This window comes from Patagioenas fasciata, chromosome 3, assembly GCF_037038585.1.
Source record: "Patagioenas fasciata isolate bPatFas1 chromosome 3, bPatFas1.hap1, whole genome shotgun sequence".
NCBI classification, from domain to species: domain Eukaryota; kingdom Metazoa; phylum Chordata; class Aves; order Columbiformes; family Columbidae; genus Patagioenas; species Patagioenas fasciata.
Genome location: NC_092522.1, coordinates 527,583 through 552,419, shown reverse-complemented (window position 1 = coordinate 552,419; position 24,837 = coordinate 527,583). Strand labels below are relative to the sequence as shown.

At 48.5% G+C, this 24,837-nt stretch overlaps 1 protein-coding gene across 3 annotated transcripts in view; it reads left to right on the top strand.

Annotated features, from left to right (window-relative positions):
- Window positions 1–24,837, top strand: part of RALGAPA2 (Ral GTPase activating protein catalytic subunit alpha 2) — an 87,274-nt gene that overhangs the window by 21,639 nt on the left and 40,798 nt on the right. For 2 of the 3 annotated variants that reach the window (XM_065835691.2, XM_071805571.1), the window contains exons 11-36: window positions 197–370; window positions 1,221–1,358; window positions 1,947–2,095; window positions 2,517–2,628; window positions 2,907–3,144; window positions 3,682–3,846; window positions 4,401–4,541; window positions 4,893–5,030; window positions 5,395–5,492; window positions 7,347–7,437; window positions 7,578–7,745; window positions 8,707–8,900; window positions 9,375–9,473; window positions 9,726–9,881; window positions 16,520–16,648; window positions 18,002–18,130; window positions 18,696–18,754; window positions 19,032–19,140; window positions 19,287–19,397; window positions 19,751–19,819; window positions 19,991–20,128; window positions 20,581–20,764; window positions 21,979–22,750; window positions 23,056–23,127; window positions 23,444–23,567; window positions 24,173–24,328. In XM_065835691.2, the coding sequence (XP_065691763.2) occupies window positions 197–370; window positions 1,221–1,358; window positions 1,947–2,095; window positions 2,517–2,628; window positions 2,907–3,144; window positions 3,682–3,846; window positions 4,401–4,541; window positions 4,893–5,030; window positions 5,395–5,492; window positions 7,347–7,437; window positions 7,578–7,745; window positions 8,707–8,900; window positions 9,375–9,473; window positions 9,726–9,881; window positions 16,520–16,648; window positions 18,002–18,130; window positions 18,696–18,754; window positions 19,032–19,140; window positions 19,287–19,397; window positions 19,751–19,819; window positions 19,991–20,128; window positions 20,581–20,764; window positions 21,979–22,750; window positions 23,056–23,127; window positions 23,444–23,567; window positions 24,173–24,328 (4,113 nt within the window). The remainder of the gene's footprint in view (window positions 1–196; window positions 371–1,220; window positions 1,359–1,946; window positions 2,096–2,516; window positions 2,629–2,906; window positions 3,145–3,681; window positions 3,847–4,400; window positions 4,542–4,892; window positions 5,031–5,394; window positions 5,493–7,346; window positions 7,438–7,577; window positions 7,746–8,706; window positions 8,901–9,374; window positions 9,474–9,725; window positions 9,882–16,519; window positions 16,649–18,001; window positions 18,131–18,695; window positions 18,755–19,031; window positions 19,141–19,286; window positions 19,398–19,750; window positions 19,820–19,990; window positions 20,129–20,580; window positions 20,765–21,978; window positions 22,751–23,055; window positions 23,128–23,443; window positions 23,568–24,172; window positions 24,329–24,837) is intronic. The other variant, XM_065835692.2, reaches the window with a different exon arrangement.

Below are 24,837 nucleotides of genomic sequence, written 5' to 3'. Positions count from 1 at the left end.
GGCATAAAACTGTGGACAGGACATAGATGTGCATGGATAAACACACCCACATACCATCGCCCATAAACAATACAGCGCAAAAAAGAGATGCTACGTGATTTTTACTTTTATGTCTGTGCTAGGAGTTAGGATTAATTAACAACCTATGCGTATACCTACATCCCTCACAATTAACTTAGTTAACTTTTCCGTTTAGGCTTTTTTATTGCCGCCTTGTGATATCTCTGCGACACGCAAAGTGGTGAAGGTGTATCGGAAGTGGATCTTGCAAGAGAAGCCGGTGTTCATGGAGGAGCCCGACAGAAAGGAGGACGCGCAGGACGCTGCTGTCAGCGTAGAGGATTCCTCGGTGCAAACGGATGGTAAACATGTATGGTATCAGGGCTGCTCACTTCATGCTGTTCGCCTGCAATATGTGGTTGAAGTTTTAAGCTTGCTTTATAAATGACTCCCAATTTTAAAAGTGCGTGGAAAATCAAGGTTAAAAAATACTTTTGTCCAAAGTCCGGAAATGTACATAAATATTGAGTGTTCAGTAGCCCTTAGTGCAGGGGAGGATTGCAGCTATTTTTAAAAATGTGATTTGTTGAGTATTCCCTGTCTACACAAATCTGACAGCAAGAACTTAAGGGTAGAAATAGTGATGCATCCTGCAGGGTTAAATGTACGCTGTCTGCTGGCCTAGTGCATATAGGGTTATTTCTTTTGGTTGTAGTTACTTAAGAATTTGAAAATATCTACTAATTTGAATATACTGGGTGAAATATTTGGATTCAGACACTTTAATGTAGGAAGTTAAAGTGTAGATACATGTTCTGTGCACGATCTTTTTAGTATTCTGTACTGAGCCATCAGTAAAAATTGACTTGGGCACTATTGACACTGTGAAACTATTGAAAGGGAAGTTTTGTTGTACTGAGAGGTTCACATGATAAAAACATAGTGAGAATTAGGAGGTTTCGACAGACTGTTTTTGTAGGAGGTTTATAATAATTTGGCCAGACCTAAATTCAAACATTACCGCCATTGGTGGCTGCAAGAAGTGATATAAACCATTTTAAATAGTATAGCTCTGTTCAGAGATCAAGAAATAAAAGGCATGAATTCCTTGCTGAAGTGAATGTAGGACGTGTCAGTTGCCCCTTTTTTTGCTTTTGCCGTTTGAAATGATTTTGGATGAGCACGGCCGGACTGCTTCCTGACTGCGGCGTGTTTTCCAGCTCTCCTCCGACGGCGGCCGACACAAGCGCTCGTCCAGCTGGGGCAGGACCTACTCCTTCACCAGCGCTGTTACCCGCGGCTGCGTGGTGGAAGACGAGGACAGGAACGTTAGAGCCGGTGCTCAGGCTGCGCTGCAGGTGTGGTGGATGGAAAGGGCACGAGGCTGCAACTCACGTCATCACGTACCTTACCCTACGGTTTATAATATAGGCTCTGAGATAAGGAAAACAGCCAGCAGCACTTGATGTTTTTATAAGATAGAATTAGGACTTCATTTATAACTTTTCAAAAATGAATATTAGACCATGTGACCGTGTTTTGGAGCCAGATATCTGTTTGAAGACAGGTTCATTTTTTATTCCTATTGTGGGTACTAGAAATCAATCAGAACTGTGCATTTGCTTTTATTGAACGTCATTACTTGGAAATATCGGTGGTTGCTCGAGCATCCAGTGCCAGCAGAGGAGTAGCTGGAGGAACGACCGGTGCTCTTGCCTGACCGAACAGAAGAGATACCCACAAACCCCGGTGTGCGGCGCACGGCTGCGCTGGCTCTGTAGGGCCACCCGCCTTGTTCCACGAATGGTGCAGAAAAGCAGTTACACATAAAACATGGAACTCGCTCTAAGGAAAGCGAGGACTGGAGGAGGACAGGTGTTTTATTGTAAGCTTTGGCTCTTTATTCCTGACGCTCCGTAAGCTGACTGCAGGTGTCTGTCTTGCAGGTGTTCCTGACAAACTCTGCCAATGTTTTCCTCTTGGAGCCGTGTGTTGAAGTGCCGGTGCTTCTGAAGGAGCAGGTCGATGCTTGCAAAGCCGTTCTGAGTATCTTTAGGCGCATGATAATGGAGCTATCCATGGATAAAAAGACATGGTAAGCTTAATATCTCCTGTGTCACTTAAGAGCAAATGATGAACATTTAAGCTTCATGGGGTATTACTGGGCATGGAGAAGCCCGGCTGTGCCGGGGCAGGCAGGGCTGTGTCAGTCGCGCTTGCGCTGGCTCTGAGCCGGTCCGGGAGGCTGCAGGTTCTGCTGCGTCTGTGCGGTGATATTATTTGACTTCAAGGCTCTGGCTGCTCTTCTACACTCGACTTCACCTTCTCAACAATGATTTCTTATGGTCCGCAGCCAACTGATGTTGTTATTTTGCAAATGATCTGTGAAGTCTGAAGTGTGATCGCACTGTCAATAAGTAAGGCTTACTTAAGGGGGGTATATGCTTTGGTACATGAAAATTAACAAGTACAATTAAGATGACCTGTGACAAAGTACAATTTTGTTTTGGAACCAGGGAACAGATGTTGCAGATTCTCCTCAGAATCACAGAAGCTGTGATGCAGAAGCCGAAAGAAAACCAAATGAAGGATACGTTTGCGCAAAGCCTGTCGGGATTGCTTTTCCGAGTGAGTGTGGGGGGGTTTGCTGGTTGTTTGGGTTTTTATGTTGGTTTTTCATGGTGATTACCCGTAGTTTTAGTTAAATGCTATTGCGCAGGACTGCAAAACCCACTTGTAAATCACGAGAAAATTCTCCTTTGCAGTAATATGGGTAATTGTTTTGTAAACTGTTCCTAACGGAGGGGGAGCGCTGGGGTAGGTGTGGCGCTCAGGACAGGCAGGCACAGGGTCCATTTGCGGGATGTCCTCACCTGTCACGAGCTCCCTCGCTGCCGCTCTCGCAGACGCTCATCGTGGCCTGGGTCCGAGCGAACCTGAGCGTGTACATCTCCCGGGAGCTGTGGGACCAGCTGCTGGGCGTGCTGTCCGCCCTCACCGGCTGGGAGGAGCTCATCACCGAGTGGGCCAACATCATGGACTCGCTGACAGCCGTGCTGGCCAGGACCGTCTACGGGCTGGACATGACCAGCCTGCCCTTGGACAAGCTCAGCGAGCAAAAGGAGAAAAAGCAGAGAGGGAAAGGTTGGTCTCGGCGCTTTTGGAGTCAAACTAGTTAAATATTTAAGTTTAAACGTAAAAATCGATTTAATTTAATCTAACGTTAAGTACTGCTCAATCTGGTGTGAGAACCTGTTTAATCAAATGCAGAGCGCTTTGGATTTATGTGTTCTCATCCTCCGTCGTGGGAGGAAAGGCAATTGGGGTCGAGAAGGTCGCTGTTCAGCAGCTTTTCCTACGTGCTCCAAATCAGGCCTTTCTGTGTGGCACAGGCTGATTTGGTTTCCTGTGCTGTAGGCTGGCGTGGTCATCAATGTAAAAACTCTTTCCCATGTATTTTTATTTATTAATTACGGTATTTTAGCTACAAATACGCGCCACCTGGCAATTGATGCACATAGTTGAAGTAGTGGTTGTTTTTTAATAATAGTGATGATTTATCTATTTGTTTGAAAGATTAACATTTTTCATGTCTGGGTGCTTGTAAGTCCATTTGTACTTTAACAAAAACACAATCCAAAGCATGCGATGCTAGAGAATCGTGTTTCCTTCCTCTCCGAGGTGGCATTTTAGAGCCTCAGAAGACGGCCGTGGTGGGAAGATCTTTTTCATTAAGCTGGAAAAGCCACCCCGAAGTTGTGGAGCCGATGAGGTTCAGAAGCGCTACCACCTCCGGAGCCCCCGGGGTTGAGAAGGCCAGAAATATCGTTCGTCAAAGAGCAACAGGTTAGACCAGAACTGAGCGTGGGTCTGGCGGAGCAGGGCACTCGGGCTTTGGCCTCATATAACAGGAAAGCCCGCGGCAGCTGGATCTTTAGATGGATTATTGAGGGGTGCGCTGTGTGCGCCTCGGGGGAGAATGGGCTGTCTCAGCAGAGCTGGGTGAACGGGAGAGGCAGCGGGGCTGGGGGAGCGTTACTGGGAATCCGGATGAGTTTTTCATTCTGTATTTCGGAGCTGTATGAACTGCTACAGGAACTTCAATGAACAGATACAGGGGTAGGTCGAATTAGCCCAGGGCAGGGATCCTACACTGGCAAAATGGAATATTCCACCCCGTGGAACTGCTGTGACTGAGGAGTCACTGGTTATTGCACTTTCAGGGGGTGAGGTGCAGTTGCACATTGTCAGCATACAGCTTGTAGAAGATACTTGAGGGATTAATGTTGTAAATCTAGTATTTTTCCAAAGCTTTGTGTTTTGTTGTATCATGACATTCAAAGCCCCCAGTATTTCGTGGTTTTTTCTGACGTGATTATTGCTCTATTTTTCCCTGGAAGCTAAGCGAAGCCAGTCTATCAGCAACTGTGTCCATCTCTGTGAGGCTTTGCCAGCCACTAAAAGTGTCCCTCTCCTGCTTCACACTGTGAGCTCTCTCTTACCTGGTATCTCTTACACCTCTTGCTCTCACAGGCTCTCAGGTACTGTACCTTAAACTCACCTTTGGTGTCAGTGTGCTCTAGATTTTTGAACTGCTCTGTCTGCTCCTTCCTGTCCGGTTGATATTACCTTTTACCACCTAGACTGCTCATACATCTCTCTCTAAACTTCGGTTTTTCTAAGGATATTTTATAAAACTTAAATTATAAAAACTTACATTATAAAAAATGAAGTTATAACTTCTGTGATTTGGAGGTACATTGCAGCTTTGTAACTCGGGTGTTTAAAGTACTTGACGGGGTCACTTTTTCATATAGCTTGCTTAGGCGAGGAGTTCACGTGTGTATGAAACTGGGAGATGCAAATATTCTGTGATTTAATTAAATCGACAGAAGTCGAAGAGTCTCAGCAGCTGGAAAACTCAAGCGGGCCGGAGGCTGCGGGGCTGTTTGCAGAGCAAGAGCAGCAGCTGACCCGGAGCAGCAGCGCTTCAGACCTTACAGACCAGTTCCCGTCTGACTTTTTCCAAGGTAATGGGGGTTAGCTGCAGCGGGACCGTACGGCTGCAGAAAACGTGGGGACAGATGCAGGCTGGGACCTTTTATAAAGCAGGTGGTTAAAAATGAAACCTCTGCGTGTGTTTTGTATGTAACTCTCAAACCTTTTATCTGGCTTGCATTTAAACTTTGTGTATTAAAGCTAACAGCGCTACTTCTGTTCCTATTTGGCAGTATGTTATACTTACAAAGGGTTTTTCAAAAGCTGGTGTACTCCATTTTAATGTTGTATTACTTAGCCATAAGAAGCGTACATGTAAACATAACTGGAATTTGTATATGATTCGCTCTGTACTTTCGTCTCACAAATGTCTTGTTTGCTTTCTGAACTGTCCAGGTAAAAAGGCTGGGAGTTCTCATAATTTAACTTCTTCAGACTGCAAGTCAGTTCAGGAAAACAAGGGATGTACGAAGAAGGAACATGAAGCTGAGCAAGTAAGGCAAAAAAGAAATGATTCTTGATAGACTCTCGCAATGTTTTGTTTCTAATCAGGTGCCTTTAAGTGTTTGGCAACTCTAGCAACTGCAAGTGGAAAACAATTCACCCCATTTCTAGTGTGGCCTCTGGAGCTGAGCTGTGGCCGTTCGTTGTGCGCCTTGCTCTGATCCTTCTGCGGCGTCCAGCCTTGTTGGCTGCTTACGCACTTCTATGTAATATCAACCAGAAGTTCATAACTTTTAAAATATAAATGATTCATGGCTATTATGGAGCTGTAGTACACTGGAATAAATGTTTGATGGTTTGACGTGCTGGGGAAAATGCCCGATTTGCACCCCCAGCTCTGTATTGCAGATGTTTATATCAGCTAACATGAGGACAGGCAGGCTTAATAAATCTTTCATGCCACCTTTGAATAAACGGTAGAAATAATAAATGAGGCTGCTCGTCTTTGCGGCAGCGGGGAGGAGCTGAGGCTGAATCTCTCTGCACCGCGGCTCTCCCATAGGCCTGGACTAAGAGCCCATTAACCTTGGCTCTGGAAGGGAGAGCCCAGACTTGCTCTGCACAGTGATGCCGGTGATTGCTTCGGGAGTAACGACGGGTCTCCGAAAGGAAGGCAAGCCTGCTCCTCTTTGCAGAGAGGAGGCTCTCTAATTGAGGGAATTAAAAATTAACCTGGCTCCCCATGCTGTTTTAGCGGCATGTGTTATAAAATATTGACAAGCCCACGCCGCCAGGCTGCCGGTATTGCACCTTCACCCTTTGGCAACGAAAGCCGGGCTTTGGCCATTGATTTGCCGACGTGCCACCGGAACCCGTCTGGCGTTGTGTCACAGCCCGCTGGAGTATTGTCATGGCTAGAGCCAGGTTTGCCAGGGAAGAGCCACCTCTCCGCGCTCCGTCAGCCAGCGCAGGCAAACAAACGCCTGTTTCTTGGGAATGGGTGTTAATTTTCTCCGGTTAAATTAGAAAAAAAAAGGTGCTCAATGTTAGATGATATGATTCCTATAAGCCAGTTGCCCCTCTGGCAATAATTCGCTTTCTCAGGTATGTGCAGAAAGAACAAACAGGTGAATGTCTGGCCGCTGGATCAGAAATTGGTTCAAGAAATTGATTTTAAAATAGTCATACCAACAATTGCAAATATCAAAGTGGAATTTTGTTAACAAATTGGAAATGTTAACTGGATTGAGGGATTTTAGCGCAGGGTTTCCCTCAGCAGCTGCATCTGGGGTGCTCCTGGGGCAAGGCAGCAGGGCTTTTCGTTGTATATTTGCAGTGCAAAGCATCGTACTCTATTTTTCTGGCAAAAATTAAGTTTTGCTATTATAGATGACACGGAGCTGCAAGAAATGTGAATTTGAAGGTGCTCTGCCAGCTCCAAAGCAGCACAGTTACACCCAGGGCCAGAGCGGTGTTGTCTAGGAGCAGAAGATCGCTTGAGGGCCTTTCCGGGCAATGGGCTGTGAATCCGTTTGGTGAGGAGGTGGTAAACCAAGAGCAGGGCTCTGCAGGGGTTGTTCTGCAGCCTAAGGGAGGAAGATTAACTCCTCCTCAGAGATTTCTGGTCCTTTAAAAAGTGTTGAATGATTTCAGATTTGTAGAAAAACCTAAGTGGAAAGTCCTGCTTGTCGGTATGAAAAGGGAGTTTAAGAAGGGGAGGGTAAAGGCTGAAATTGAAAGCGTGAGGGTTTCCTTAAGGCATTTAAAGATATTTGGGTTGTCTAAATATTCGTGAAAATATCTGGGCTGAGTTGTCGTTAATTTCTATTATCTGTGTATGTCTCGAACTTGCTAAAATGTGACCTCAAAGCTGTAATACACCGAGTTATTCTCTTTCTCTGAAGGTGCCAGTGCGCAGAAGCAGTAGCACAGCTGAGCTCGATTTGAAAGCAGCCTTGCAGCAATCACACGGCGATTGCAGAGAGAGAGAAAAAAGTGAGTTCCGAGAAACACAGTCTTTTTCCAAAGTGTCGCAATTGAAGTAAGCGTCGTAATTTTGTCTTGTTACAGACATATTAGGCGCTTTTCTCCTTGCGCTCCGCTAACGTAGTTTGCGTGAATCGTTGTTGCCGCAGGCGCGAGCGTGAGCAGCGACACGTCCATCGGGGACGCCGAGGTGGAGATGGCGCTGCTGCCCTGGCCGGCCGCGCAGGACGAGCAGGACGGGCGCCTGGCAGCGTGTGCGGATCCCGACACGCCGCGCTGGCTGCAGCTCAGCCCCTCCGACACCGCCAACCTCACAGGTGCTGCCGCCCGCGCCGCGGAGCCGCCGTTTTACACCCGTATCTCAAAATGAGAGTTTACGTGGTTCAGTTTGCGCGTACAAAGTGCATTTCGTTTGGCGCAAATCGCCACGTTTAGTTCATAACGTTCGTTCAGAAATGAGCTTTGAATGCCCAGAGTTTAAGGCGTTTGGGTAATCAGATTGAAGGTGACATAGGTGCTGAGAAATTGTGGTGCAGAAAATGATCATGCAGTTGAAAATAACTGGCTTGCTTACTGTGTCAAATCACTGCTAACCAGCTGAGAGTGATAACTGATCGCTCGTAGCCTATTAATTTATAGTTTAAGGTAATAGGTTTTATTACATAGTAGAACAGTCTAAAGAAATGCCTTTCGATATATTTTGACTGGTAGTGAATAAATGGTTAATTGTCATTCAGATTTGCCCTTGGGATCCTGGCCGTGTTCCGCCCCCTGCTCTCCTTTCCCTCTGGGCTTGCCCCTGCTGTCTCAGGAGCTGCTCTGACCAAGGCGGTAACTCCTGAGCATGTTGCTCAGCGCTAGCAGCGCGCTCTTCTTGGTGCCTTTGTTCAGTTCCGTTTCCAGGTCATTTTATACTGTGTGATCTTAAAAAAGAAAGGAAAAGCCAGTTATTGATTGACTAAACCTCTCAGGGTACACAAATGTTCTGTTTAACTGCATTTGCCTCAGTGCTGAAAGCCCCAGCCCCTGAGCAGGGGCAGTGCGTCTGATACATACCTAGAGCTGTGGGGGCTGTGCAGAAGGCCCCTTTGCCCACTTCTTCTGCCACTTAAACAAATTGAGTCCTGTGGCAGCTTCAGCAGCAGCAAGGAGCTGATCTGTTGGGAGGGACGCTTTGGAGCGGGCGGGCGGGCAGGAGCGGTGCTGTGTTGCCCCAGCGGCGCTGTGCGCTGCGCGCTGCGTTCGTAACCCGTGGCGCTGGCCCTCGTGTCCCTGCAGACAGCAGCGAGTTCCTGGCTGACGACTGCAGCATCATTGCGGGCGGGAGCCTGGTGGGCTGGCACCCCGATTCCGCCGCTGTGCTCTGGAGGAGGGTCCTGGGGATCCTCGGGGACGTCAACAACATAGCGTCGCCTAAAATCCACGCCAAAGTTTTCGGCTATCTTTACGACTTGTGGTATAAACTTGCAAAGGTACTGTAAACAATGCTTACGTCTGAGAATGACTTTTCTTTCATTGTGAAAAACGTGATTAAATTTGATTCAGTATTAGCATCTAGAACATAAGCGTGAGATCCGGAGGATTCTGTCATAAGGACATTCTTGTTTGTGGGTGTCCTCAGTAGAGAACGTGCTGTTCAACGACTAGAGAATTTGCATTAGTGAACTTAAATGGGGTGAGGAAACTCACACAGAAAATAGAAGTATAGAGTAGAATACTGCAAACGTTGGTATGTGACAGCCCATGGTATGATGTGAAATGGAAATATTTGCTTAGGCTGTGGGGAAGCGCTATAGAACAAGCTTCCCTGTCGTTTTTTTAAGTATAGCAACAGGGCGAAGTGCCTTTAAAGTAAAGAAAATAAAACGAACAAGTAATAATATGAAATGGAGCATTAACGAAGTGAGCTACCGCTTTTATAACCTCTCCTCTCTTAAAAACCTCAGATACGGGACAACCTCGCTATTAGTGTGGACAATCAGTCTACTCCCTCTCCTCCGGCCTTAATTCCCCCTCTCAGGATATTTGCGTCATGGTTGTTCAAGGTGAGTTATTTCTGACTGTTTCACGCGTTAGTAATTCCCCAGTACCCAATTCGTCTGCGCTGTGTTATTTTCAGTTTTTACACTCGCTGCCAGCTAAGAAGACAAATACCCTCCAAAGGCTATTTGGACTTGAATCTGTTCTCATAAATAAACGGAGCAGATTTGCTTTATGGAAAATCTGCTGAAGACAGAGCGTTGTGCTAGCTGGCTACCAGGCAAAAATGAATAAGAGAAGTGTTTTGCCCTTTTCAGGCAACCACCCTGCCAAACGAGTACAAGGAAGGCAAACTTCAGGCCTACAGGCTGATCTGCGCTATGATGACCAGGCGCCAGGACCTTCTGCCCAATTCCGATTTCCTGGTTCATTTTTACTTCGTGATGCACCTTGGCTTGACAAGTGAAGACCAGGTACAAGCTTTATTTGATTTAAAAGAATATGTGCTGTTGGAAGTGTCTGTATTTTCGTATGTGAAGATCTGAAGCAGAAAGGCAGCGATGCTTTGCAACAGTTGTCCCTTGCAGCCTAGTCTGTGTCTGCGTTTGGACTACAAAGTCCCAACCCGCTCGTTGCTCTCCCAGGGATAAGTTTTTTAAACAACAGCTCCTCACTTGTCCCTTATTGTCTCAGCTGCCCTGCGCCATCGCTTGCAAGGACATCTGCAAAAATGACAAGGAATGGTGTCGTCTCCAGACTTTCCCCTTCGAGATTGTCCTCGGGGGGACGTTTAGAACTGTCATAGCAGCTCTTTTAACTGGTGCAAAGAGGGCTGAGACAGGTTGTCTTATCACTGTAAACAAGAGGTGCTGCCAGAACGTTCTATTTCTATGGATCAGTGTTCTTTCTAGACCCTGTGTCCTGGGTTGGCCTGATTAATAAATATTTGGTGGGAGACGAGGAAAAGACTTCATCTGTTGAGATTGTGCCACAGAAGCAGGTAATCCTCACGAAACAGCTCAGGGGTGCTCTTCAGCCAGGCTAGAGGACGTGTATGACCACGTCCGTGTTTTCATAGCTGCTGTTTTCATAGTGTGCAGTGTGCGGAAAGCCCTGGTGCCGGCAGAGGGCACACACAGCCCCGCTGTCACTACGCCAGGGCTGGGGTTCAGCTCCCCTCTGAACGGCTGGAGCTTTGGAAAACCTCCCTTTAGAATAGCTAAGGGGAGAAAAAGGACAGAAAGGAGAGAGGTTTCTTCTGGAACAGCCCGAGAGCTCTGGCTGCTGCTGGAACTTAGGGAAAACCAGAAGCAGCTGCCATTTACAAAGCACAAATGGGGGAAATAAAAGCGTAGTGGAAACTCCGCTTTTTGCCAGTCTCAGAATAACGAAGAGCTCGTTACTCCTCCATTTCACCAACGCCTTTCAGATCTCAGTTCAGCGCTGCTTGGTGTACGGAGGAGCTTCATTCCCCTGCAATCAGACCGCGTGAGTTACTGACTATGGTCAGACCCCTGAATTTAAAAACACACGCAGCATGAAATCTTCTCACTTAAAACACACAACTCAAGCAGCTTCAAAGCCTGATGTAGACCAGATCTACAAAAATAATAAACACTTTAATGTTTGAAAAAACAAAGACCTTTAAATTGATATAGCAGGGCCATAGGGGTGCAAATTAGCAGTAATTTTAATCTACACGTTCCCATGAAACGGGCAGGTTTTCGGGGTGTTTGGCTGTCGGCAGTTCATTTTCACTGTGCCAAGGGGTGCTTTATTTTCTGAACTCTGGCCTCTTCCTGGAGAACCAAGTCCTGCATAGAAACCAGGAGATTTTTGAACTGTGGCGTTTGTTGTGACCGAGCTGTTTTTTACCCGGTTGTTGCGTTTTGGTGTGAACCGGGCAGGTCCTTTCCCAGCCGCTCCGCACTCCGATCCTGTGCTTTTGTTCTGCCTCGCTCTGCGCCTTTGTTACCTCTTGGTGGCACCGTCGACCACGAGTTTTCTCTGGTGCGCCTGTCCTTGCAGTGCCGAGCTGGTGCTTTTGTACTTCCAGGGGCTTGGGGACGTGCTGTTACCTGGTGAACGTCCTACAAGAGCAGGCGTGATGTCCCGGGATGGCTGAACCCGGCTCTAGGATTGAAGGGGCTGCCTACCAAAATCAACCTGGCAGATTTTGTTAGTGCAGAGGGGTTTGGTTTGTGCAGCACAAGCATCGATTTCTCGCTGTTAAGGAACATTAGGAGCAAGCACTGGGGTGTTCTCAGGGAGGAGTTTTCCTTCTGTGTGTACTACTAGTGCAACTCTCACCATTGGTGGGGGAGAGCAACACAAAGGTTGTCAGAAGTTGCAGTGGCTACTGTAGAAGAGCTTTTTAGGTGGCTGCGTAATTTTAAAAAGTTACGGTCCAAAGCCTCTTTGACCTGACCGTGATTACCGATATTTTAGTTAGCGTCAGAAACGTTTATTTTTGAGATGCTTCTCTTTCCGCTCCTCCCTTGGGGATACGGGTATACAACATTGCTGCTGTATTGTGCGGATTTCGGCGATGACAGCAAAACAGAAGCGTGCACGTTTGAACACGGGTATAAGGTAATCGGGTACCGCTCCCAGCAAGCGCGGGCTGACTTTGCAGGCTCGTCTCCGGGGTACAGAAAAGAGCAGCGTAAGGGTACATTTTATAGCAAGCTCCCGTGGCACTCCGAGTTCAAGATGCAGCAATTAGCTCAGCAGCTGAGGAAGGTAATGAGCTGCGGCTAATTTACCGTGTGGAAGCGTCTGACAACAAACATCTCTGTGCGGAGCGGACAATCCTCCGCCAGGATTGCATCACCCGCGGCCCTGCGTGGCGGGGCAGGGGACGCGCTGCGCCCGCTCCTCGCCTGCCTTGTGGACACCATGGCGTGCCCTTGGCCTGGGTTTGGGACGTGGGCAGAGCTGCCCTGTTCCGATCACTGCAACTATACGTTGACAATAAATACGGCAGCAATAATAACATTTCCCAGTTCAGGTGTTTGTAAAATTTGTGCATTGTGGTATTAGACTTTGTTTTTTTGCTTTGTGAACTTGAGAAAGCTCATAAGCATCCCCTTGCTTCATGGCTTCCTATTGCTGAAGAGCGAAAGCACCAACACGCAATTCAGCCCCTTCTCAGAAAAACAGCTATTGAGATCGTTCTGACTCCTCCATTCTGGCACTTTCGGTACTTAAATAATCTTTCTAGATTACCGGTGTTTTTCTCCTAAGCGTTCCGTGCATTTCCACGATGCTGTCTTATTTCCATCTCAGTTTGCACTTAGTTTGAGAAGGCGGTGCAAGGCAGGGGCTCCCTGTGGAGGAGAGCCGTACAAGAGGCAGGTTTCCAGTCTTGTTCACCTTTCAAAGCCCAGGCTGTTGGTGCCATTTTCCAGCAGGTCTCACCCTGCCGCCAGGGCTCTGGGATCCGTCACCGTGCTTGGTGTCACCCGTTGGCAACAGCCGCCCGGGGGACAGGAGTGTCCTGGTGTGAATGGACAGTCACACTGGCTTGCCAGACTGTCTCTGGTGGAGTGCTTTTAGAGATAAAAGCGTACGAAGGGACATAATAAAAAGTATAGACTTCAGAAATTCCCTGTGGAAAGGACACCTAGTAGACAAGGAAGGAGGCTTTTCTTTAGTTCAGTGATGTTAAGGGCAGACCAAACTTAAAATACGGAAGGAAAAGACAGCGGTGCCCGGAGGCGGGTGAGCTCAGGTGTGGTTGGCGATGGGCCGTGGGGAGATGCAGCTCCCCGCCAGGCTCCGGCCCCGCTCCTCCCGCACCGGGGGGCTTGGGGACGTCACCTGTCCATGGGCACCCTCAGCCCCGCTCTGCCAGTGCGGCCTTGTTCTGGGTTGTAATGTCTCCCCTTCTTGCATTCTGGTCACCAGGTGCTTTATTTAGCAAACAGAACTTTTTTGGAGGTTGACTTTAAATGGCAGATTGAAATGGCTTTTTCTGACTTAGCTGGTCATCTGCTTTCTGACGGTGTCAAAGCACTTCACACATTTTTATTGGAACTTGATTTTCGATAAGTGAACTCCTACCTGAAATGCAGTGATAGCCAGGAGAACTCGGAAAAGCAAATGGAAGCGTTTGTTCCTTTAAAATAAAACGTGAAGGCTTTACCGGTTAAGTCCTGTGTGAATTAATAATCTTTCCCGGGCTGTAAATTTCAGCCCCTAATGAGGTTTCTGTGTGTGAAGAACAGAGTGAACTCTAAGTGAAAAATCCACGCCGATTGGAGCCGTGCGGGAGGCAGCTGCCCGGCTATTTGGTTACACCTGTAATCTGCAAAAGCTCCGGCAAAATTAGGTGAAGAATATTTTTGCAGTTGACCTTTCTGTGAACTTGCGTAATTTTTTTTTCACTTACTCAGTGGGTGTTTATGACCTTATTATTGGGATTACTGGCTTGCCCTGTGCTGAAATACTCTGCCGTTTATAGGGTTAATGCGTTTGAGAAGGGCATTCGTGCGATTGCCCCTTCTCTCCCCCCCTCCCCATTTTTAACACTACAGAGCATCATTTTGAATCGGAATAGTCCATAATGGTCCTTTTTTTCACTTTTCTTTAACCACATGAACACTGAATTATAGCTGTGCAATTATGTAAACAATGGAAATGCTTCCAGAATGAATACTTCCTTTTGAATTTTCATTTTGTGTAATTGCCGAAAGGTTTGGAGCCATAATAAGCCAAAATTATTTTACACATTTATCGTTCTAAAGGTCAATTATGAAAGAAGTAAAGAAACAACACTGTACAGAATGAGTAAACCAATTTCTATTGCCATCACCATATGCTTTTCTTATTGCTTGTGTTTTCCAGTTACTGTGTACATAGCGTTCAATTAAAGTGCTTCGTTTACTAGGCTGGAAGCTGCAGAGCGGAGTTGGCGTTTGGAGAACGGCGCTTTGGGGGAAGGAAGCAACTCGCCTCTGTTTGAATTACCTGATTTTTGCAGTATCGCTGATAGGACATATGTTCTCACTTGGTCTCTTTCTCATAAGCCTGACTCTCCCGATAAGCTCGCGGTGCTACCGAATTACCGCTGAGGTGAGGTTGTACCAGCCCCGGGGGTGTACGCATCTGCGGGTGTACCAACCCATGGGGGTGTACCAGTCTGTGTGTGTACCAGTCTGTGTGTGTACCAGTCTGTGTGTGTACCAGCCCGGGGCTGTGCTGGGGGAATGGGGAGAACAGGCTCCTCCTGGCCCGCGTGGCCGCAGAACCTCCAGCACAACAACAGCGCTATGGTCAGGGTGGGTTCTCCCTCGTTAATTTAAATGAAGTCACTCCAACTATTGCAACCGAGATGGAAAAGGGCAGTGACAGCTCGTGGGAATCTGTGCTGAACACGGGGGTTTTGGGGCTCTTTTGCACTTGTGCAGCGCTAACGTGTGAGAGTCGTGTGCGTGTTTTATCACTGCAGCGTACAATCTGCGCCGTGAATTCAGGAGTTTGAAGCTACACCACAAAAAAGAGAAATCGAGGGTTGTTTCTTAGCTTGGCAAAGTAAGTTTTTCAAAGGTTTCTCGCTGTGAAAAGGAATTTATTTTTTTAGTAGTTGCACGTCTCACAAGCAGTGAGTAGACCCGGGCAACCAGGCTCTCGCCGCTGTCACAGCAGGTGCTGCGGTGGTATCGGTCGCGCTGTGCGCAGGTGTGGGTGTATTACCGTGGAGGGTTTGCCCTCGCGCCCCGAGGCTGCTGCCCCGGTGGTGGTTCGGGGGCTCAGCAGCTGGGTCGGTGGGCTGGTTTTGGTGGGTCTGTGCTGCCCACGCCGTCACCTCCCGCCAGGTCAGCGCGGTGACAGCAGCGTGTGCTCCAGCTGCCGTCCCTGCCCCGTCCCGCGCGCACCGCGCTACCTGGCTCCGGCGGTGATTACAGGCGCGCGGTGCTGCGAGGAGCCCGCTGCGTTAATCAGGCCCTTAATTACAGAAAGGTGGGGCTTTTGTTCCGCTCGGGACGCGGGTTTGCCGCCCGCTTTATGAGCTGCCGCATCCATCTGCTCTCTTTCCGAATGTTTGCATTGACTGATATTGACTTTAGAATGTATCAAAGGAAGTGATTAAAACTCGTTTAAACATTAACTCGAGTGGCATTTTAGTTTATTCAGGAAAGCGAAAGCATTATCCACCACCACGTTAAAAACTGATATTATTTATTTAAAATGTATAACACGGTCCTTTGATAGGATCTTGCTGCCCCGAACACTTAGCAGAACACTGCATAGGTTCTGTGCAGGTGCTTAGCGGTGCTGTGAGAAAATACTGCTGGTGTTCAAATCTGTTTTGGTGTAGAGAAAAATGAGTTTGGCTTGTTGAGTTTTGGATCTAGAAACCGAGCCCTCTGCGCCTTCAACAGCAAAAGCGTGCTTTATGTTTTTCCACCAAGACTTATCTATATTTGCTATCTTAGTTATTTAGCAGAAGGGTGACTTGGAATAATGTAGTTAGAGCAGACTTGTCTGTGCTGCTGTGCGATCACTTGTTGTGTTTGACGTGGCTCCGTTTCTCAGCCAGTCCAGAGCAGCTGACAAATGCCATCTGTGCTGGAGCCCGAGGGCGGACGGCCCGGCTGTCGGTCCCTGCCCGCGCCCGTCGGTCTGTCTGTCTGCTCCTCGGTCTGTCCGCCCGTCAGTCTGTCTGCTCGGCCTCCTATGGCTGCAGAGCTGGGAGTGGTGGGATTTGAGGAAATACCTCATTGGGAGTAGTGTAATGCGTCACTTGAAATTGAGTATGGTTTAAACGTTTTGAATCCCAAGTCTTGTTTAAGAGGAGAACGGATCTGTTATGCTTGATACAAAGAGACACGAGTGGTTTGTGTTTGTTTTTAACAAGAATTGGATTACGAACACCACCAAAATACAAAGTGCCCTTTTTGTACCAAATGCACCTGCGGCGGAAAGCAGAGGTTGTTACATGATGATCAGTCATACGTCGACCTATGTGGCTCTGTGAATTATCACCTTGATTAGGGTGGAACTGCTGACTTGCAGAGTTCAGGCTTCTCAAACGCTCCCTTCTGGTTTTGGTGTGGTTTTCGCTGCTGTTTGTTTTGTGTTCTCAAACAGGCCCCTTCTCTTCCAGGATATCTTGAACACCGTCATAAAGCACTGCCCGCCGTGCTTTTTCTTCCTGGGCTTGCCCGGCTTCACGCTGCTGATCGGAGACTTCATCACGGCGGCAGCCAGGGTGCTGAGCAGCGACGCGCCCGAGGTGAGCGCGCTAACGAGCCCGGGACGTCTGCGCTGCAACAGGCGTCGGCATCATTAGCGCGGCGCCAAACGAGGCTCCTGGGGCAGGCGCCACGGCAGCCCGCGCGCGGAGCCGCGGGAGGAGGGGGCTCGGTGGTGTTGCAGAGGTGTTTCATCAAAAGGCCGAGGCGCGGGACGTCAGATCCTCGCTAAAAGCGCAGCGCCTGCGCGCTCGGAGCTCCGCGTGGGTTTCAGGCTCTCGTTCGCTTTTTGCGGCGAGCCGAGGTTGAAAACGGGCAGCCCTTTTGGTAATGCAGAATTTCTTGCTGGGTATCAACGCTAATAGAAATGTGATTCAAATTGATTAGATTAGCGACGGGCAAATAAAATAGCAAATCAATGACGGGATGCCAAAATAAGGGTAAAGGTCTGGCAGTCCTGGGCAAAGCGGGAAGGGTTTGTGGTACGCGAGCCGCTGCTTCGGGGAGCCCTGCCTGTGCACTTTGGCCGAGAGCTGCTCCTGCCATCTGTGCGGGGACGGGGCTCCCGTGTTTGTGCAGGGCCAGCGTCCTCGCAGGGTTTACAGCCCTGCTGACATCTCTGCGAAAACCCATCAGCCTGGTCATCCGTCCAAGGCTTAAAGTGCTAATGAGAAATGAAAACTTCGCTTTCCAAGGGAAAAGAAACTAACAAACCAACCCAACCAACCAAAAACCCCAGAAACCAGCACAACACCGCCTTTCATTTCTCCTGCAAGCATAAAACGTAGCGTGTTGCATTTTCAACGTTACGCAAGGTTGTATTAGTACTTAGTGCATTTATAGCTCATGCCTTGTTGCTTTTGATGGTTTGATTGGAGTGGGAATCTCTCTACACACTTTTCTCGTGTGTGCAGTCGGTTTGAGCGCGTTGTGCTGCCCCTTGTGTCCCACAACCAGCTGGTAGTGCTGCTGGGTTAGTGCTTAAAACTCTCACTCCACCTTTCTTTAGGTTGTCCTGTGCTTTGTGTTGACATGGAGTCGCTGATGGTTGGATTGTGTGATGGCAGAGGAGGTGTTCAAACCGCAGAATGCATGTAGGAGCAGGGCCAGGTCCCTGCTGGAGGAGAAGCTCGGCCTCGGGAGCGGGCAGAGCTCAGAGCAGCAGCGCGTGGGCCGGTCGGGCTTGGTTAGGCGCAGCTTTGTGCTGCTGCTGCTGGAGTTGGGAAGGCAGAGGCGCCGGGACGCGCTCCTCGGGCCCCTGGAAGCGTTGCGTTGTGAGAACAGCGCGCTGGGCGTTGGTGGTGACGGACACCAGCCGCGGCGCTCGGGTCGTTTCCATAGCTCGATGAAGTTTTCGTTGTCGTGAATGTTTTTGTCCTCCTCTCCTTCGCTAGGCTCCCCGCTCGGAAGCTCACACCATCCTCGGTTCTCTTGTTTGCTTTCCAAATATCTACCAAGAAATCCCACTCTTGCGGCCCATTTCAGAGTCCGGTGATATCATCGCAGGAACTGCAGACGTGAAGGTAAAGTCACGTTTTATTAGTAAATCCTAACGTATTTTTGGTATACAGTCACTTCATTTTTACTGTGCCCTTTTTGTTTAAAACATAAACCCCTCCTTCTCCTCAAACCCCCCAGCTGCACACATTACTTGTACTTATTTGATAAGCATTGCTTTGCTTAACGTGCACCATAAAATTAACAAAGCTTAGATACTGCAAATTACATTTAACTTTGAAGGAGAGTGAACTGGCTGTGATCAGATGTGATGTTTTCCAGCCAGATGCCTGCCAGGTCAATTCATTAAATGATGGTGGTGGTGTTATTTAAAGTGTCCGCTCATTATATCTGTGTGCATCAGCTTGTCCTATCAGAGATGTGGGGTGTGCAGAAGGGGAGACTTTTTTGCCTTATTGGTATTATAGCAAAATGTTAAGAAGATTCCACTGTTAGACAGAGCCATCAACTTCCGTGAATAGTTTTTTTGCTGAGAATTAGTTTCAGTGGAACACCCTGAGACGTGAAACAACTTTAGATAAAGCAGATGTACGAAAAAGTCACTTATTCTAATTCATCGTATTATTTTAGTGCTACCTCATAAATATTCTATTGAAGAACGCTACAGAGGAGCCGAGTGAAGCTGCAAGGTAAAATAGTGAGTAAAAGAGAACACGGGAAAGTGTTTGTGTGTGTGTGTGCTTGCACGGCTGGGTTGGTGCTGCTGCCTTGCGCCTTGATGCTGTTTGCATGAGTTTTCCCTGCAGGCCTGTTGAGTGAGGGTCGCTGTGTACCTCAAGGTGTTGCCCTGTGCTGTGACCTGGGAGAGGGAAAAGAGAGATGGCATCTTTGTGCATTGCTTCCTTTATTTTTCCCCTCAATATTCTCCCGGGAGTTGTGACCAAAGCGCTTTTTGTTGCTGCGCAGGTGCGTGGCCATCTGTGGCCTCGGCGTCTGGATCTGTGAGGAGCTGGCGCAGGGCTCAAACCACCCCCAGGTGAAGGAGGCGATCAATGTCATAGGCGTGACGCTGAAGGTATTGCTCTGACAGCCTCTAATCGACAAACAGTGTGTAAAAAAGGCATTTTCATTTTTAAAATGATCACTGGTTATATGGACCACAGTCTGCTGGCTTGTCTGGATGTTTTATGTGGCTTTTAACTATCATCTCTTGTTTTCCAGTTCTCTAATAAACTGGTAGCTCAGGTAGCCTGTGATGTTCTTCAGCTGCTGGTTTCTTATTGGCAAAAGCTTCAGAAGTACGAGTCCTCCCTGTCCCGGAAAATCACTGAAGTACGTCAGTGTCTTTAAAATGTTGGTATGGAAATTGTATGCAAAATAGTTTTCTGAATTCCTTGCTTGAGCCACCTTAACTGTGACTTTGTTAACTGCTCTTTCCTCTGCGGCTCTGGTTAGGTGATGTACTTGCCGGAGTCCTCGGACCAGTGTCCTTCTCTCGTTTGTAGTGATTGCTTTCCAAAATCCTCAGTAAAACTTGGTTTCGCTTGGACGTGTTTTCCGAGGGCAGTTAGATGCTCCCAGGACAATTCACCCTTTGCCATACCCTTTCCAAATGAAGTTCGTGCTCTGTCTTTATAGCGAGACAAGTTACGTGTCTCTCTGGGATTTCTTCTGTTTCAACGCAGATCCTGGTGGCCACTATCGCGTTTCTTTTGCCGAGCGCTGAGTACTCGTCCGTGGAAGCAGATAAAAAGGTGCGTCGGTGCCCGGAGCAGTCTGCGCTCTTCCTTTGTGCTCTTCGGGGTGGGCATTGATTGAGTTCCCTCTGAACCAGAGTTGTGTGTTAAACTTTCAAACCCCTACCTTTAAGTTGGGGTGAATTTAATAGAACGCACCTAAAAACTGCGTCACGCATTTCTGTTTAGTTTATAGTTTCGCTGCTGCTTTGCTTGCTGGACTGGTGCATGGCGTTACCCATGAAGGTGCTGCTGGAGCCCGTGTCTGCGGGCGCTCCGGAAGAGCAGCACGCGGCCAAAGCGCCTTTGCTGGACCACATCTACAGAGTGAGTGTGGGGAGCGGGCGGGATGGGTTGTGTCCAGGTGTTCGGAGGTGCCTTCCGCAGACCCTCGTGGGCACAGGAGCGTTTTAGCACGCTGTGGGAAATCATCAGTTCTCGCAGCGGGGGCAGAACTCAGACAGATGAGAGGCCAACAGAGTAAAATGTTGAGAAGATCAGAGATGTAGAACAGACAGGATGGTGAAGAGGGAAAGGTAAAATGCGAGCCTGTCAAAATAATTTTTAGAGAAATATTCGACTTAATTGAAATGGGCTGGAGTCCTGAAGTGAGCTGTTGAAGTACGAAATAAGTGCTGAGGAAGAGTGTTATTTTAAACCGCTGTATTTAGACGTGGATGGTTTGTGTAGCGCGTCCCGGCTTTCACGATGTGAAAACAGCGGTGGGTTGCTCACCTGTGGTGTACGTGATCCCTTGTGAGCGTCCCCTTGTCCCGCAGGTCCTGCACTGCTGCGTGAACGGCTCCAGCACCCACACGCAGCAGAGCCACTACGTGCTGAGCCTGGCGGATCTCTCCTGCAGCGACTACGACCCCTTCCTGCCGCTGGGGAACGTCCGCAGCTCGGAGCCGGCCCAGAGCCCCTGCGCCGCGGACCTGGGCAACCTGCTCACCGTGGCCGAGGGTAAGAGCTTCCCGGGGCCCGTCTCTGCCTCCAGAACGTGCTTCTCCTCGCTCTGTGTGCAAGCTGTGCCTGCAAAACTGGGCAGCGCCCAATTTTAGTGTTGCCTCTGGCATAGGATGTTTGAGTTTGCTGCTGACATGGTGCATTAGGAGAAGGAAAATGACGCTGCGCCACTGTATGGCAAGAAATTTGCACAGAGGATAGACCAAGAAGCTGGTTTTGCCTTTGGTGCTACTTTTAATTTAGTATAGAGAATTAAATTCAGCAAATAAGCCCCAAATCAAAGTTCTTTCAGAAGCGTGCAGCTGCCCTTGGATGTTTTCAGTAGAAAAGACTCCATTGTCTCAGCTGATTTGCCTGTTTGGAGTGATGAGAGAGGAACATGGGTGATTTGGAGCAAATTCTGCAGCTGCATAAATGTGCCATTCCTGCCCATTGACGATCTGCCTGTGCCTGAAGTGGAAAGGGGTTGTTTGTACCTAGGAATGTTATGTTACTGACTTTAAATAAAGTCAGCTTAAAAGTGTGCATCGAAACTTATGGAATAATGTATCTCCAAGTGATTTATCATGGAGATCATTTCAAACCCTTGTTAAAAACAGCCTTTAAAACAATGGCTGGTCCACTGTCGATTAGGTCCATGGTAAGTAATTTCATATATTAATATGCTTTAACGTGTTTCTGCAGAAGAATCAAAAGGACAGATGCAATATGAAGTTGTGCAAGATAATTTTGGATTGGCAGCGATGCTTTGAAATAGTATTTTCTGGTTTTGATAGCTTTCAGTCCTACCACTTATTTTCGTTGATTCTGCGTATGTGCTTTTAGTTTTAACAAAAGGTTAAAACCTATTCTGGACAGATTTCTTGCCGAGTAAGGTGTGTTGTGAATAGCAGGAAGATAAAGCTGCATGTCAGGTACATTTGGTGTTCTAGGTAGAATGAGATGTTCCTTGTCCTGAATACGTTAATGCCCTGCAAGTGCTTTGGTTTGGTTGTTTCTGAAGCGGGTTAGTTCAGAGATTTACCACTGGGAGATTCAAGAATAGAATAAAGAACCTTTTTTATGAGAGGAGGCTGAAGGATTTTGGCTTTTTGGGGCTAGCAGAAGGCAGAAGGGCAAGCTTCTGACATGTGACGGGAATTTGCAGGCACTCCTTTTAATTACAACTTGCTGCTCTTCTTGAACCACTATCTTTTCCTTGATGATTTTAGAGAAGAGGAGGAGGAACTTGGAGCTGATCCCCCTGACGGCGCGGATGGTGATGACGCACCTGGTGAACCACCTGAGCCACTTCCCGCTGAGCGGGGGCCCGGCCGTGCTGCACAGCCTGCTGAGCGAGAACCACGACAACTCCTTCGTCGACTCCTCCGAGCTGTCCTCGGACGTCTTCCGCAGCCCCAACCTGCAGCTCTTCGTCTTCAACGACAGCACGCTCATCTCCTACCTCCAGATCCCCGCCGAGAAGCCGCCGGGCCCCGAGCCAGCCGCGGCCCCCTCGGACGTGCGGGTGATCGTGCGGGACATCTCGGGGAAGTACTCGTGGGACGGCAGGGTGCTGTACGGCCCGCTGGAGGGCTGCCTGCCGCCGCACCGCGCGCCCAGCGCCTTCGCCATCTCGGCACAGCCCGAGTGCCGCCTCCTTTCCCAGAAAGACGTTTCTCAGGCGGAGGAAGGAGAAGACGCTCTGGACCAGCTGCTGGAGCGGATTGGGAGCAGCAGCCCGGAGTGCCTCCCGCATCCCCAGCGCAAGCTGAACGAGCCGCCGCCACCGCCCTTCGGCATGAGCCGCGACCAGGAGAACGCCATCACCGAGGCGCTGATGAGGCAGAGCGCCCAGGAAACGGAGTACATGTTGAAACACGGCTCGGACCTCAGCATGGGGGTGGCCCGGCAAGAGCCGCCCCGGCCTGCCGAGCCCCAGGCGTCCTTCTATTTCTGCCGCCTCCTGCTGAACGACTTGGGGATGAACTCCTGGGACAGAAGGTAGGCAGAGCGGTCCACAGTGGGTCTGCAGGACTCCCGCTCTTCTCACTTGTACTCCTAAGCGGGTACACGCTTAAGAAAGGGAGAACTATGTAGCGAGGTGGTGGTCAGAGCATGCTGCTGAACTTCTGCTTCAGGGGTTATTTTAAACAGGCATCTGCAGATTGTTTCTAACAATGATTTTTAAAAGTCATTTGAGTCCTGTTAATCTGATTCCTTTCTCTTAGCTATTTGAGTGAGGAAAATATTGTGTCTGTATCATTGCATTTTCCTTCAAATCTTATTTTTTTTGTATGTATTTATAGAAAAAGCTTTCATCTTCTTAAGAAAAATGCAAAATTACTGCGGGAGCTGAAAAATCTGGATTCCCGCCAATGGTAGGTAACGTTTACTAAAAATACCATTGACAAGGTTAGTGTTGCCAAAGAAGGAGTCAGCCCGACACCAACCCCAAAAGTTCCTTACGACTGCGCGTGCTAGCAGCGCAAGTATTTGTATGAGAAATGGGTTGCCTGTTTCTAAAGAGCTCTGTAGCCCGATGGAGAAGCTGTTTTCACTGATACCGCACACCTAGAACTCAAAATCAGTAGCAAATCACACAAATCACTGTGTTCATAGCTTCTGGGCGCGGGTGACGTGAAAAATAATTTTGAGCTCACACTTGTTCCGCTTCCATTGTTGATGTGATTGCAGCCGCGAAACGCACAAGATTGCGGTGTTCTACATCGCGGAGGGCCAGGAGGACAAGTGCTCCATCCTCTCCAACGCCAGGGGCAGCCAGGCCTATGAAGACTTTGTGGCTGGGCTGGGCTGGGAGGTAAGGGTCAGACTTTGGCAAGGTGACGTACGGGATCTGGAGAGCAGCGCACGTCGGTGTAAACCACTTAACGTAGGTAAATGGAAAACAAGCCGCTTGTATTGCGGCGTCTTCTTCAGTGCTCAAAAGAAAAAAAAGATAAACTTGAATACACACTCACACTTAGCAGCACTTAGATCACCCTTTTAGCAGAATTGTGGCGATGCACGCGCTGCTTGTGGATGGACACATCCTGCTTCTGAGGGGCAGGCCGTGCTGCAGGGGACGTTTCTGCTTCCTGCACCTGCACCCTTCAGCGCTGTAGCATCATTTTTCCTTAATTTTAGCTCCTTTTAGCCCTTTTGGTGGTCAGACCGCTTGCCCAACCACAGGACTGCTCTACAAAGGGTGAAAACGTTTGGTTTTAGTGTGTGTTGTTGAAATGGCGTGTCAGTAACCTAAACGACACGAACGTGCATGTTTTCTTGAAATGTCTAGTAGCTGCGTTTCATGATTAGGGATTGAATTCTGGAGCAGGAAATTCACCAAGCCTTGATATAGAAATAAACACTGATTATTCATCAGGCTTTTTGAATTTGATCTGATGATGACTTTGACTCGATCAGGTTGATCTCTCGACGCACAGCGGGTTCATGGGCGGCCTGCAGCGCAACGGCAGCACGGGACAGACGGCGCCCTACTACGCTACCTCCACCGTGGAAATCATATTTCACGTGTCTACCAGAATGCCATCGGACTCCGACGATTCGCTGACCAAAAAGGTACATGACTTGCTCCAGCTGTCTGTGGGCTGAAGGGCTCACATTGGCGTTTCAACTGGAAGCAGCCTGTGCTAGCGGGTCCGGGCTGGCCGTCCGCGCTGCGCCACGTGCTGCTCTGCAGCCAGATTATCGGAATTAAATGGCATCTAAATTCTGGATTCTGAAGCATAATTAACATTTCCATGGTAGCCTCGAATACTACCATTAGTAATAATATTAGCAATAATTTCATTTGTGTGTTGTCTGCCTGCCAAAACTTGACGTTTGGTGGAACAAAACAACCGACTGCAGCATAATAAAACCTTACAGCTGGGTTGTCCAGTGTGTAACAGGAAAGTGAAGGAGAAGCGACAAGCACGGTCCCCAGAGCAGCCGGCTGATATTTAAAGCCATTATCTGGTTATTCACAATTGTGGCGAGCAGGCTCGGCTGCAAAGATGGCAGAATGCAGCCCGGAGTGGTGCTGGTGTCTGCGCGGAGTCATTTGTCTTTACTAACAGGGAGTGATG